Source organism: Thamnophis sirtalis, unplaced genomic scaffold (genome assembly GCF_051295495.1).
Source record: "Thamnophis sirtalis isolate CommonGarterSnake01/CBP01778 unplaced genomic scaffold, rThaSir2_p1.2 scaffold_14, whole genome shotgun sequence".
NCBI classification, from domain to species: Eukaryota; Metazoa; Chordata; class Lepidosauria; order Squamata; family Natricidae; genus Thamnophis; species Thamnophis sirtalis.
The window spans coordinates 14,393,348-14,406,863 of NW_028261394.1; the positions used below are offsets into that span (position 1 = coordinate 14,393,348).

Consider the following 13,516-nt stretch of genomic DNA (forward strand, 5'->3'; position numbering starts at 1 on the left):
TCTGTCTGCTTCCCCCCCTTCCCTAGACGGATTTACCAATGTAGCACCAGCGAGCGAAGACTTTTATCCAGGAGTGCATTACACAGATGGCTACTTCATGAACATTTATGGATTTAATGCAAGCCGACGCTAAATTTCAGGTACGTTCTCCTTTCTCTTTCTGCAGAACTTTTGATCTCTACCTTTCTTAAGGGTATCCACTGGGGTTTTTTTTTTAGGTGGAAAGGTGGGCCCAGGTTACTAATGGTCCAATCTGATTCTGTCACCTGAACTAGAAGTTTTGTTTTCTGATCTGGAGCCCACCTTCAAGGAACTTCTAGCAGAGTGTGTGCTGTTCTGTGTGGGGTATTTACATGGTGCTTGTTGTAGGTGCCTTTTTAGATTGGGGTTGGCTGATGGCTGGCTTTTAAGTCATTTGTTTGTGTGCTGCCCAGCCTCGCCTTCTAAGTAGTTGATAGGTTGGTGATAAATCAGCACTTCTGTTGACTGACGAGGGGCCCGTTTCCCAGGTTTCAACCACTTCCCTGGATGTTTTTGAGCCTGCTTGTCCAACAATCTGAGTAGCTGCAAAATTGAATGTGCTTGTTCATTGCAGTGCGAGGCTGCCAATGTGTTCGGGCCTCCTCCTCTGACCACTCGCTTGTGTTCTTGTAATCTGGTGGTTAGCTTCAGGAGTGGGCTTCAAAGGTTTTAGCAGTGAGGTCTCTGCCCGGTTGCTGGGTGGGTGTGGCCAAGGTAGGCATGGCCTAGTCAGCCTCCTGCACCACGGCGGTGTGTGTGTGTTTGCCCTACCCGGGCTCCGGACGCTCTCAGGAGGCTGGAAACGAGCCCATTTCTGGCCTTCTAGAACTTCCAGGAGGCCCGTTTTTCACGCTTCCCAGGGTCTGGAGGTTTCCACCAAGCTTCCGGGAAGGGGAAAATGACCTCTCCCAGCCTCCGGAGACTCCCTGGAGGCCAAAAACAGGCCCATTTCTTGCCTTTTGGAGCCTCTGGGGGGTCTGTTTTTTTGCCTTTCCTGAGCCTCTACACAGGCCCTGCACTTACTTGGAATCCAAAACGGGCCACGTGGAGGGCCGGGGCAGGTGGGCCTGTCAGGAGTGGGATTTGAGTGTTTGCCAAACTGCGCAAAATCTTCACTAGAGGATCGCCCGAACCTGGCTGAACCCAGAGCATCCTACCCCTGGTTAGCTTCCTCCCTGCCTGTCCTACATAGTCCCAGGGACAATCCAGGTTACTTCTTGTAATCTTCTTGTGTCATTTTTAACTGCAACTCTCTTTAATTACTGTATTTTTCGGGGTATAAGAAGCACCTTTTCCCTCCTCCCCAAAAAAGAGGGTGAAAATCTGAGTGCGTCTTATACACTGAATGCAGCATTTTTGGCCTCCTGAAATCCCACCCACGCGCATCCTGTTTTTCTCAAAAGTGGATACGCAGAGGGTTTGGGGGGCCTGCAAAGTGCTCCTGGGGATTAGGAAGGACAAAAACAAACCATTTTTTGCTCGGTTTTGGCCTCCACAGCCCCCAGGAGCACTTTGCAGGCCTCTCAAACTCTCTGCATGCCCCGCTTTTCACAAAAAAATGGGGCATGCAGAGGGTTTGGGAGGCCTGCAGAGTGCAAAAACTTTTTTCTTAAATTTATCTCTTCAAAACCTTGGTGAGTCTTATACTCCAGTGTGTCTTATAGTCCAAAAATACAGTAATTTTTTTCACCTCCATGTTTGATTTCATGCTTGTCTTGCATTTTTGAAATGTACAGCTAGCCCTCGACTTACAAACGGTTCATTTAGTGACCAAAGTTTCAACAGCACTGAAAAAAATGCCTTGTGATTGTTTTCCCACACTTACGACCGTTGCTGTATTCCCAAGGTCAGGTCATGTGATCAAAATTCAGATACCCGGCATCTGATTTATATTTGCGACCTTCGGACAAGAAAGGTCAATGGGGAATCAACTTCCACTTAACAACCCTGTTACTAATTTAACAACGATGATGAATCACTTAACGACAGTAGCAAGGAAGGTGGTAAAATTCACATAACCACTGGCTCGCTTAGCAACAGAAATTTGGGACTGGATTCCTGGTCGTAAGACGAGGACTACCTATCTCCCTTTTTTATAGCAGGCACCAAGGAAGAAAAAAAAACCAAATTAAGAAGCCATTCTAAGCTTGTAACCTTCAGGGGCATTTAATACCAAGCGGAGGCAGCATATCTTACTGTGTTTGCAAAAAAGCAATTTAATTAGTGCTTCTAAAAGTAGCGCCATTCTTTTCCCTGGATTCTTGGATGACCATGTATGTGCGGGTTCAAAGCAACGGCTACGGGGGCAGAGAGGAAAAATTCCAGCGGTGCTGAGATCTGCGGGAGATGAGGTTCAGATCCCGCAGGCGTCTCTTGTTCATTGTAAGGTGAATCAGTTGGTGTTGAGTCGCTTGACAAAATGCTGCAATTTTCTCAACTGTGTGCCTAGAACATTTTGTAAAATATGCCCTCTTTCCACTGTTCTCTCCCTGTTGCTAAATAGCAGATGAATTGAGAAGGAATTGGTTGCAGCTTGTAAAGGTTGGGTAAGTGGCTTTTAAAATGATGTCGCCTCTGAGTAGTTGACAGGCCGGCAACAAAATAAAGAAAAAGAATTATAGCTTTTGATTTATGGGGAGTAATTCATTTTCTTTTCTCCATGTTAAGACAACCAGTCTCAAGTGCAGTTCTTCTTCCTTTCTCCCTTGTTTTAACTTCCAAGAGAAGATCCCTTATCAAAACCGAGGTGTTTTTGCTCAACGGGTTGATGCAGAGAGTTGAGGATTTAACAGATTGCTTTTCTCATTCTTCGTAGGCATCGTGAAGTAAAAATGGTGCAAAAATATCAGTCCCCTGTTAGAGTCTACAAGTACCCATTTGAGCTTGTGATGGCGGTAAGTGGTACATTATTTCTCTTTTCTGCAGTTCGTTTGCTTATAACGCCTTGGTAAGACCGCGCTTGCAATATTGCATCCAATTTTGGTCGCCACGGAGACAAGGTGGCTCAGTGACTAAGACGCTAAGCTTGTCGAGCAGAAAGGTTGGCAGTTCGGCGATTCGAATCCCTATGCCGCGTAACGGAGTGAGCCTCTATTACTTGTCCCAGCTTCTGCCAACTTAGCAGTTTGAAAGCATGTAATAATGCAAATAGAAACATAGGAACCACCTTTGGTGGGAAGGAAACAGAGTTCCGTGTGCTGTTAGCATTTATTCATGCCGGCTGCATGACCACGGAGACGTCTTCGGACAGCGCTGGCTCTTCGGCTTTGAAACAGAGATGAGCATCGCCCCCTAGAGCCAGAAATCACTAGCACGCATGTGTGAGGGGAACCTTTACTTTTTACCTTTGGTCACCATGATATAAAAAAAATGTTGAGATTCTAGAAAGAACGTGAAGAAGAGCAACAAAGATGATTAGGGGGCTGGAGGCTAAAAGATACGAAGAACGGTTGCAGGAACTGGGTATGTCTATAGTGAAAAGAAGGACTGGGGTGACATGATAGCAGTGTTCCGATATTTGAGGGGCTCTTACAAAGATGAGAGGGTCAATATACTCTCCAAAGCACCAGAAGTCAGAACAAGAAACAAAGATGGAAACTAATCAAGCAGAGAACAGATCTAGAACCAAGGAGAAATTTCCTAACAATGAGAACAATAAAACAGTAGAATGGCTTGCCTTCAGAAGTTGTAGGTTCTCCAACTCTGGAGGCTTTTAAGAAGAGATCGACAACCTCTGGAAAATACTGGATTGTGTAGAGATGGATAGATTGACATTGAAAATAAAGGAGACACAGAATACTATTTAATGTGGAATAGGTTTTTATCAATGGTTAGAGATGAAGTAGAAATTAGATGAAGAGTATTGTTATGATTAAGTAAAATATGGATGTTGTCTATAATTATAAGTATGCCAATATAATTAATAGTAACATAAAAAGGAAATCTAATTATAAATATGGTTAGAATTATTATGTTGTATTTATTACTATTATTATTACTATCAGAATATGTGTTACCTTTTTCTTTCTTGTCTTTCGTAAAATGATATGCCCAGACGATACACTGTATTCAAAATATTTATATATAAATAAAAAAATGACTGAAAAAAAAGTGATTGGACAACCATTTGTCTGAGATGGTATAGGGTTTCCTGCTTGAGCAGGAGTTTGGATTAGAAGACCTCCAAGGTCCCTTCCAACTCTGTTATTCTTTATTCCTAGTTTTCAATTGCACTAAAAATTCTTCACAAGTCTATTTTTGTGGGGTCCATTTGGGCTTGGATGTTTATGCTGCTAATATTCTTGGTTTTAAAGTTCCTTTGTTAAGTTTTTAAAAGGTTTGTTCCAAAAACTTTTGCTGTACAGAACAGTGCTTACAATTTGTCATTGTAATTCATGATGGGTCGTATTTCAGCGATCAGCTTTTTAACTTTTAACTGCTCATCAAATCAGTGTCAAATGGATTGGTGGCCAGTGTGTGGTGGGAGGGGAGAAAGAAAGAAAACGTTTTTTTTTTAAAAAAAAATTGGACTCCTAGGAAAATTATACCTTTTGAATATTGCTGCATCTCTCCAAAATTTAAGTCCTGTTGGAGGGCAACATCAGACCATTTGATGGTACCTAAGAGGGCATCTTTCCCTAAAATATCTCAGTTATATTAAAATAAGTCATTGTCTACCCTTTTACTTCTCCGTAACATCTTTTTCCAACATCTAAAAAGTGCTGAGGTCCATCCTACCTTCCCAAAAACCCACTTGAGAATTGGACCTTGACAAGCCCTTTGAGAAAAGAACTTTAGCCCTTTCCAACTGCTGAGTCGAAGTGCTGTGTGCCATCTGGCTACAAAACTATGTTGGCATGAAATTTGCTGTCTTTCTTCCAGATCTCTCTCTGGTCTCTGTTCCAAGCCACTTCAGTCTCCTGGTTTCACTCTTTGGTAAAGAGTGACATAACTTAACAGATTTTAGCCACCTTAAGGTTGTCCTTGGACAATACTAGAAAAAGAAGGGACTGGATTCTTTTAATACCAGCGTAACGAAGCATAATTCAAGGCTGAGACAGATGAGAAGAAGGGAAAGGGGTGACTATGTTGGCCTAAGACCATAATAAAATTAGTTTGATGTGATTTGGATGGAGAAAGACAAAGAGAAAGGGGGGGCAGAATGAGGAAGAATGAGAGAGAAATGAAAAAAGAGCAAAAGAGAGAGAAAGGGAAAGGGGGAAGAATGAGAGAAAGAGAGGGAGAATGAGAGAGATGGAGAAAGAGAAAAGGGAGAGAATGAGAGATGGGGAGAATAAGGAAGAAGAGAGAAATGAAAAAAGAGCAAAAGAGAGAGAATGAGAGAGAGGGCAAGAATGAGAGAAAGAGGGCGAGAATGAGAGAGATGGAAAAAGAGAAAAAGGGGGAGAAAGAGAGAGAATGAGAAGGGGAGAAAGAGAGAGAATGAGAAGGGGAGAAAGAGAGAAAGAGTGTGAATGAGGGAGAGATGGAGAAAGAGAAAAAGAGGGAAAGAGAGAGAGAGAATGAGGAAGAATGAGAGAAATGGAGAAAGAGCAAAAGAGAGAGAGAAATGAGTGAGTGAATGAAAAAGAGGAAGAATGTGTGTGTGTGTGTGTGTGTGTGTGTGAGAGAGAGAGAGAGAGAGAGAGAGAGAGAGAGAGAGAGAGAGAGATGGGGGGGTGATCCATAGCATTTCATTGCATCTCTTTGATTTATTTATCCAATTTCTGTAGCTGACCATCTCACCATACAGTAACTCTGGGCAATGTGCAAAAAGCTAAAAGAAAGATTCAGCTGATTTTTAGGCCTTTGGTAAGGTTGAGTGAAGCCATCTGTGTTCTGAGTAGGTCAGCCATCCTCGTCATGTTCTATTCTTTGCTTTTGTTCATAATTAGTTTTTCTTGGGTTTTTTAATCTTTTTATTCCTGAACCTCTCAAGAATTGCTGGGAGTCAGCTAGCATGTACTGTATATGCTAGCTGACTCCCAGCATTTTTGCCTCATTCTCCTTCTTTTTCTCTCATTCTCCCCTTCTCATTCACTCTCTCATTCTCCCCTTTTTTCTTTTTCTCCATCTCTCCCCATTCTCCCCTCTTTCTCTCTTTCTCCCCTTCTCATTCTCCCCCTTTTTCTCCATCTTTCCCATTCTTCCTCATTCTCCCTCTATTTCTCTCATTCTCCCCTTCTCATTCTCTCCCTCTTTCTCTTTCTCCATCTCTCTCCCATTCTCCCTCTTTCGCTCATTCTCCCCTTCTCATTTGCTCCCTTTTACTCTTTCTCCATCTCTCCCTCTTTCTCCCTCTTTCTCTCATTCTCTCTCTCTCATTCTCATCATTTTGCATTCTTAAAGTTTTTAGAGTTATGGATATCCGCTGCTTAGTAGTAAGCTAGGATATAGGAAGTTATTTCTAGACTAGAGCAAGATGCTGTACAGTACATTTCTTAGCAGATCTCACGGTTCGATTTGGGTTACAGAATATTTTGGAATGTATGCCGGCAAGGAAGGTTTTTGTGCACGTATCAGCAGTTTACAGATGGTCTAGGAACATTCCGCTTTTTTTTACTTGTACTGTACAACTTCACAGTTTCAGGAAGAGGAAATTAAAATGCAAAATGTGTCCCTGATAGGCCCTGGCAGGGAAGAAGAATCGCTTATGCTTTCTGGTTTCTAAGCCACATTTTTTATTCCAACAGCATTTCAATATGCTAAGTGTGAATCAAAGAGTTTCTAGGAATATTTGAAGTCTCCCAAAGCTGCTGAGGAGGCCGTAAGCACGAGAGAAGAAGGAAATGCAATGCCAATGAAACTTGTTCATAATTCTTGCTGCAATAAACTGGCAGTTCTAAGCAAGACATTTCAGGAGCATATGAATTACTTCTGAGGATGTGCTGTAGGCCAGAACTCGCTGGGCGCACTGAGAATATAGCTGCTGAACAAAACTCCACATTGGTGCCTGGAAGGGCATCCGGCCATACTGCTAGCTCCATTCAGTTGCCCAGAATCCATCCCGCAAGGGATTATGGGGTTGTTAAAAGTCTATGAACATTAGAGTCAGTTTAATGTCAGGGTTCCAAGTAATAGATCCATAGCAAACAAAAATCCAGGGCAGGCAGATTCCTCAAAGAATAGCTTTATTGGAAATATCATATTGGCACATATCTGGTGAAAATCAACTCTGAAGTTTTCACCTAATTAAAAGTAACAGTTTTTCTGGGTTCATGCTACCATATGTGGTGGACATGTCCAAAGGAAAAAGAAATTTAGATGAAAATACATAGACGGTTAGAGAACATGACAAAGCAACCCATAAATTCAAAGCCAGAAATATTTTTGTTAGGTGTTTTGCCAGAAAAATATGACAAAGTGAATGTCTATTTAATATTACATGTTTTTGACAGTAGCGAGAATTGTATTTGCACAATATTGGAAAAATGAGGAAACTGTTACAGATGAAAATATAATAAAAAAAAAGATATTAGATTGTGTGGAAATGGATAGGTTAACATTAAAGATAAAGGACAAAGAAGATAGAGAATATTTTTTTTAACTTGGAATTTGTTTTATCAATGGTTAGATAATAAAGGTAGAAATTAGAAGTTGGAGGAACCCTATTATATACAAGTAAAGAATATTACTTGTATATAATAGGACGCAGTGGCTCAGTGGCTAAAACACTGGGCTTGTTGATCAGAAAAGTCGGCAGTTTGGCGGTTTGAATCCCTGCGCCGTGTAATGGAGTGAGCTCCTGTTACTTGTCCCAGCTTCTGCCAACCTAGCAGTTCGAAAGCATGTAAAAAATGCAAGTAGAAAAATAGGGACCACCTTTGGTGGAAAGGTAACAGCGTTCCGTGCGCCTTCGGCGTTGAGTCATGCCGGCTTTGAAACGGAGATGAGCACCAGCCCCTAGAATTGGGAACAACTAGCACATATGTGCAAGGCGAACCTTTACCTAAATAATATTATTGTCATTAGAACTGTGTATATATAAAATGACCCAGACAATACACTGTTTACTAAATACTTATATATGTTAAAGAAAAGTATGTGTGTGTGGTGAGTGTGTGAATAAAAGGCAGATCGGGATTGAGGAAAAGTTTTACACACACACACACACACACACACACACACACACACACACACAAAAATAAATGAAGGCCCAATCAAGGCAGTGTCCACTAGTCGGGTAACATACATCACTCCTTCCTCCAGCCAGGTATCAGAACGTCCTTGGTTCCCAAGAGAAAGTATTTTGTTTTGACTACAAAATCCCAGCTATCTCTAATCCTCCCTCCCTATCCCTCAGGTCCAGTGTGGCAGCACTGAAGCTCCAAGATGGCTTCGGGCAGCCCAGCTTCAGGGTTGACACGCAGCATGCCAGCAACAGGGCCACGCAAACAAGCGAAGCCCCACCCGTGGGATGCAGGCAGCGTGCAAAGCCCCGCCCCGCTCCGGTACACGGAAAAACCTTTCTCTGTGGAACTGGTCCCTGTTACGCAAAAGATTGGGAGCCACTAGACTGATGGTTGATATTGGTTCTTGGAAAAATATAGAGGCAGTCCTTGACTTAACGACCACAATTGGCGCTGGAATCTATGCCGTTAAGCAAAGCAGTTGTTAAGTGAGTCATGCCAGATTTTTATGGCCTCCTTCTTGGCCACAGTTATTAAGGGAATCACTATAGGCATTAAGTGAATCACAGGCTCGTTAAGCGAATCTGGTTTCCATCCTTGACTTTGTTGGAAGTAGGATGGGAAAGCCACGAATGGCATTCAGATGAGCCCAGAACACGGCAACCGTAGTAAATATATCCTGGTTGCCAAGGAACCAAATGTTGATTGTGTGATGATGGGGAAGCTGTGTATGGTAGTTGTAAGTCATGTTTTTCAGCAATATATGCCATCGCCAGTGGGGGGAGGAGGTGATTACATTATATTATATTAATTTATTTGATTATTATTGTTTTAAGTGAAGTTTTATATTCTGTAACCCGCCTTGAGTCGCCATGCATGAATAGGCAGCAACATAAATTCAATGAATGAATGAATGAATGAATGAATGAATGAATGAATGAATGAATGAATGAATGAATAATACACCCTGTTTTCCAAAGCAGCTGAAGGCCAGACAAGGAATAATGGATGAACAAGTTGGCTTTCAGAAATCATAGGAGCTTCATCCCTGGAAGTTTTCAAAAAGAGACTGAACTGCCACCTGCCAGAAATGGTGTAGGGTCTCCTGCTTGGGCGGGCAGTTGGACTAGATGATCTACAAGGCCCCTTCCAACTCATGTGTTAATCTGATTGTTGCATAAAATAGAATAGGATAAAATAGGAATGGAATGGAAATTGGAATAGAATGGAATGGAATAGAATTGGAATGGAATTGGAATGGAATAGAATAGAATAACAGAGTTGGAAGGGACCTTGGAGGTCTTGTAGTCCAACCCCCTGCTTAGGCAGGAAACCCTACACCACTTCAGACAAATGGTTATCCAATCTCTTGTTGGAGCATCCACAACTTCTGGAGGCAAGTTGTTCCACTAACTGTCAGGAAATTTCGCCTTAGTTCTAAGCTGCTTATCTCTTTGATATAGCTTTAAAAGCAACCTACTGTAAATCTTTCGCATGAAGGAGCTATGAAGGCCCGTCGGGGACACACTCAGAATTCCCTTGTGGGTTTTTTACTCAGTTTCTTTGAGTGGTTCATATGATATGAACAGCTTCCGCCACTGTTTTTGCCATTTTACGATCTTGCATTGCAATTCCTCCCTTGAATTAATGCAAATTCTCCAGAGAGAGAGACACAGCGCAGTTATGCTTCTCTTCATAATGAAATGAGCTTTTGATATACCCAGAGTACTTCCCTTAATATTTTCCTCTATGAGATTGGAATATGCTTATGAAACCTTTATTACTTGACTCAAGATTGCTTAATATCATTCTATGATGCCTTGGAAAGGCCACACTTGGAATACAGCATCCAGGGTCTGGATGGGAACGAACAAGCTTGCACTCAATCCCGACAAGACCGAGTGGCTATTGATGCTCCCTCCCAAAAATCGTCCAGCTATTCCATCCCCTAGCCTGGGGGGTGAAATCATACGCCCCTCAGAGAGGGTTCGCAATTTGGGAGTCCTCCTGGATCCACAGCTGACGTTAGAATATCACTTGACGGCTGTGACCAGGGGGTCCTTTGCCCAGATTCGCCTGGTGCACCAATTGTGACCCTACCTGGACCGGGAGGCCCTTCGGATAGTCACTCATGCCCTCGTCACCTCAAGACTGGATTACTGTAACACGCTCTACATGGGGCTGCCCTGGAAGAGTGTTCGAAGACTTCAGTTAGTCCAGAACGCAGCCGCGCGAGCGATTGTGGGTGTACCTAGGTTCACCCACGTTACACCTATCCTCCGCGAGCTGCACTGGCTGCCTATTGGTCTCTGGACACGCTTCAAGGTGCTAGTCGTTACTTTTAAAGCCCTGCATGGCATCGGACCTGGTTACCTGAGAGATCGCCTCCTGCCAATTACCTCCCAAAAACCGATTCGATCGCACAGACTAGGCCTTCTCCGGATTCCATCTGCCAACCAATGTCGGCTGGCGACCCCCCAGGGGAGGGCCTTCTCTGTTGCAGCTTCGGCCCTCTGGAACGATCTCCCTGTTGAGATCCGGACCTTTACTACCCTCCCGGCCTTCTGTAAAGCTATTAAGTCCTGGCTATTCCGGCAGGCCTGGGGCTGTTGAAGTATCCAGCCCTACTTTAACTATGAATGTTGTTGTAATTTTAAATTGTTGTATTGTCTTATATATCCCCCCTCCTTCGGGAGTGGACGGCATACAAAACTAATAAATACAAATACAAATACAAATAATAGTTTTGGTCACCACAATACAAAAAAGATGGGGAGATTCTAGAAAGAGTGTAGAGAAGAGCAACAAAGATGATTAGGGGACTGGAGGCTAAAACATATAGAACAGTTGCAGTAATTAGGCATGTTTAGTTTAATTAAACCAAATAATAAGGTGATATGATAGCAGTGTTTCAATATTTTAGTGGGGGCTGCTACAAAGAAGAGGAGGTCAACCTATTCTCCAAAGCACCTGAAGGCAGGACAAGAAGAAATGGATGGAAGCTACTCAAGGCGAGAAGCAACCTGGAATTAAGGAGGAATTTCCTGGCAATGAGAACAATTATTTAGTTGGTCAAGTTGTCTTTAGAAGTTGAGGGTGCTCCAACACTGGAAGTTTTCAAAAGTAGACTGGACATCCATTTGTCTGGTATAGTATAGAGTTTCCTGCTTGAGCAGGGTGTTGGACTAGAAGACCTCCAAGATCCCTTCCAACTCTGTAATTCTAGTCAGAAGATCATGGTTTGGTTGGATTGCATTTGAAGTGACCTCAGTTGAATCACAGATCGGTTAAAGGGGTGAATCCAATTTTTGTACAGGTGTGTCCAGAGGTTGCCTAACTATCAGCTTATGCCAGGTAACATTCTGCATCCTTTGGGACATGGGCTTTGTGATATTCTGGCATAGCATAATTTCAGATTATTACTTGGATATCAGGAAATTGGTTAGGACACCAATCAGATACTGAGAGAAACTGTCCTATTTCTGAAACTAAAGTCATGTTTTACAATTAAAATGAATAAAATTAAAAGTGGATAAAAACAGGGTCAGCTAGAGTGAAATCCACTCCAGCAGTGTTACTCAAAAGAATACTTAAAAAAATATTTTATTGTTCTTAAAATAGTGATGAGAAGAAATGAAACACAATGAAAGTGTGTTTCACTGCTCTAGTGCTATACTAATAAAGTTGCTACTGGGATGAATAGAAAAAGAATATAATGTATTATCAACCTTTCCAAGTTACACTACCTTTATATCCCCCCCATAATGGGCTAATGAGGAACTGTGGTTAAGGCATTTGGTTAGAAATGACAAGATAGTTCCGCTTTAGGCATGAAAGTTGTCTGGGTGACTTTGAGCCAAGCACCAAAACACAGTGAGGTCTAGTTCCATCTTAGCCATGAAAACCAGCTGAATGACCTTGGACCACTGACCTCTCTCAATCCAAACCACCTTACAGAGTTATTGTTGCAGGGGAAATAGGAGGAAGAAGATGTATTGCACATGTTTGCTACCTTCAGTTATTTGTAAAATGAATACGGCAAAATACAAATAAATACATGAAATTTTTAAAAAAAGTTTTCAGAGAGTCCAGCAGGGCCAGAGCCAATCTGATCTCAGGTGGCGCCTGCAAGATAGTCCAGACCAGGAAATCAAAACCCCAAATTCTAATACTACTTTTATTCTACGGTTACAGTAACAGGACTAACCAAAGAGAGAAACAACCTAGTATAGGTTCTCCTGCTTGAGCAGGTGGCTGGACTAGAAGATCTCCAAGGTCCCATTCTATTCTATTCTACTCTCTAACTTCTATCCTATTCTAAACTCTATCTATTCTATTCTATTCTATTTTATTCTTTAACTTCTATTCTAAATTCTAACTACTATTCTATTCTTTAACTTCTACTCTAAACTATAACTTCTGTTCTGTTCTATTCTATTCTCTAACTTCTATTCTATTCCTATTCCTATTCTATTCTAAACTCTATTCTATTCTATTCCATTCCATTCCATTCTATTGTCTGAAAGCGCTTCCCCTCTTCCCTGCCTTTCTGTTCCAGAGTTTGCATTTCTGCAACTCATTTTTGAAGATTTCTGAAACAGGACAGCATCAGGCGGATGAAGCTGTGAGTAGCTGATGAAACTGTACACTTGATCCGAGCGACCCTGGTACTTGTCACATTCCTAAACAATTTTGCAAACATCTGCAATGAACATGACGGTTTCTGGTTTCAGTATCTGCTGTTGCTTGTGGTATCTTTCCCATCTATGTGGAACTATAAGAAAGTCTAACTTGGATTATTAACTGGACGTGTGTGTGTGTGTGTGTGTTGTATTTGTGCTGATAAATAAAGGGAGACTAGTATAGATCTATTTCAAGCTATTTAGCTCTCATCAGCTAGCCATACCCTTACTGGGATTGGAACCTGTGCTGTATTGCATCTTAGGCAGATGTGTTAACCATTAAGCTCAACACAAATGTAACAAAGGCAACAGTAAAAATATTGGGTTTCTGTCTGGATGGTCTCTTATGACGAGCCGATGGACAGAGAATGGAAGCAATGAACTTCCTCCCATATTTGGGCATACCAGGGGTTGTGACTTTAAATATATATATATATATATATATATATATATATGTATGTATGTATGTATGTATGTATGTATGTATGTATGTATGTATGCATGCATATACACACACACATACATACATACATACATACATACATACATACATACATACATACATACATACTGTGTATACATATACGCCTCGTCTGTGATACTATTTCTTCCATTTTAATGAATTTTTTGGTGTGGGGGGAGAGATGAACTATTCTGTAGATGCACTCCCCTGGGTGAAAAAAA

General features: G+C 41.8%; 1 protein-coding gene across 1 annotated transcript in view; it reads left to right on the forward strand.

Moving 5' to 3' along the window:
* The window catches only part of SEC14L5 (SEC14 like lipid binding 5), a 69,428-nt gene that overhangs the window by 14,598 nt on the left and 41,314 nt on the right, over positions 1-13,516 (forward strand). The window contains exons 2-3 of the mRNA XM_087728757.1: positions 27-140; positions 2,837-2,915. Coding sequence (XP_087584883.1) covers positions 2,853-2,915 — 63 coding nt within the window. The 5' untranslated portion in view covers positions 27-140; positions 2,837-2,852. The remainder of the gene's footprint in view (positions 1-26; positions 141-2,836; positions 2,916-13,516) is intronic.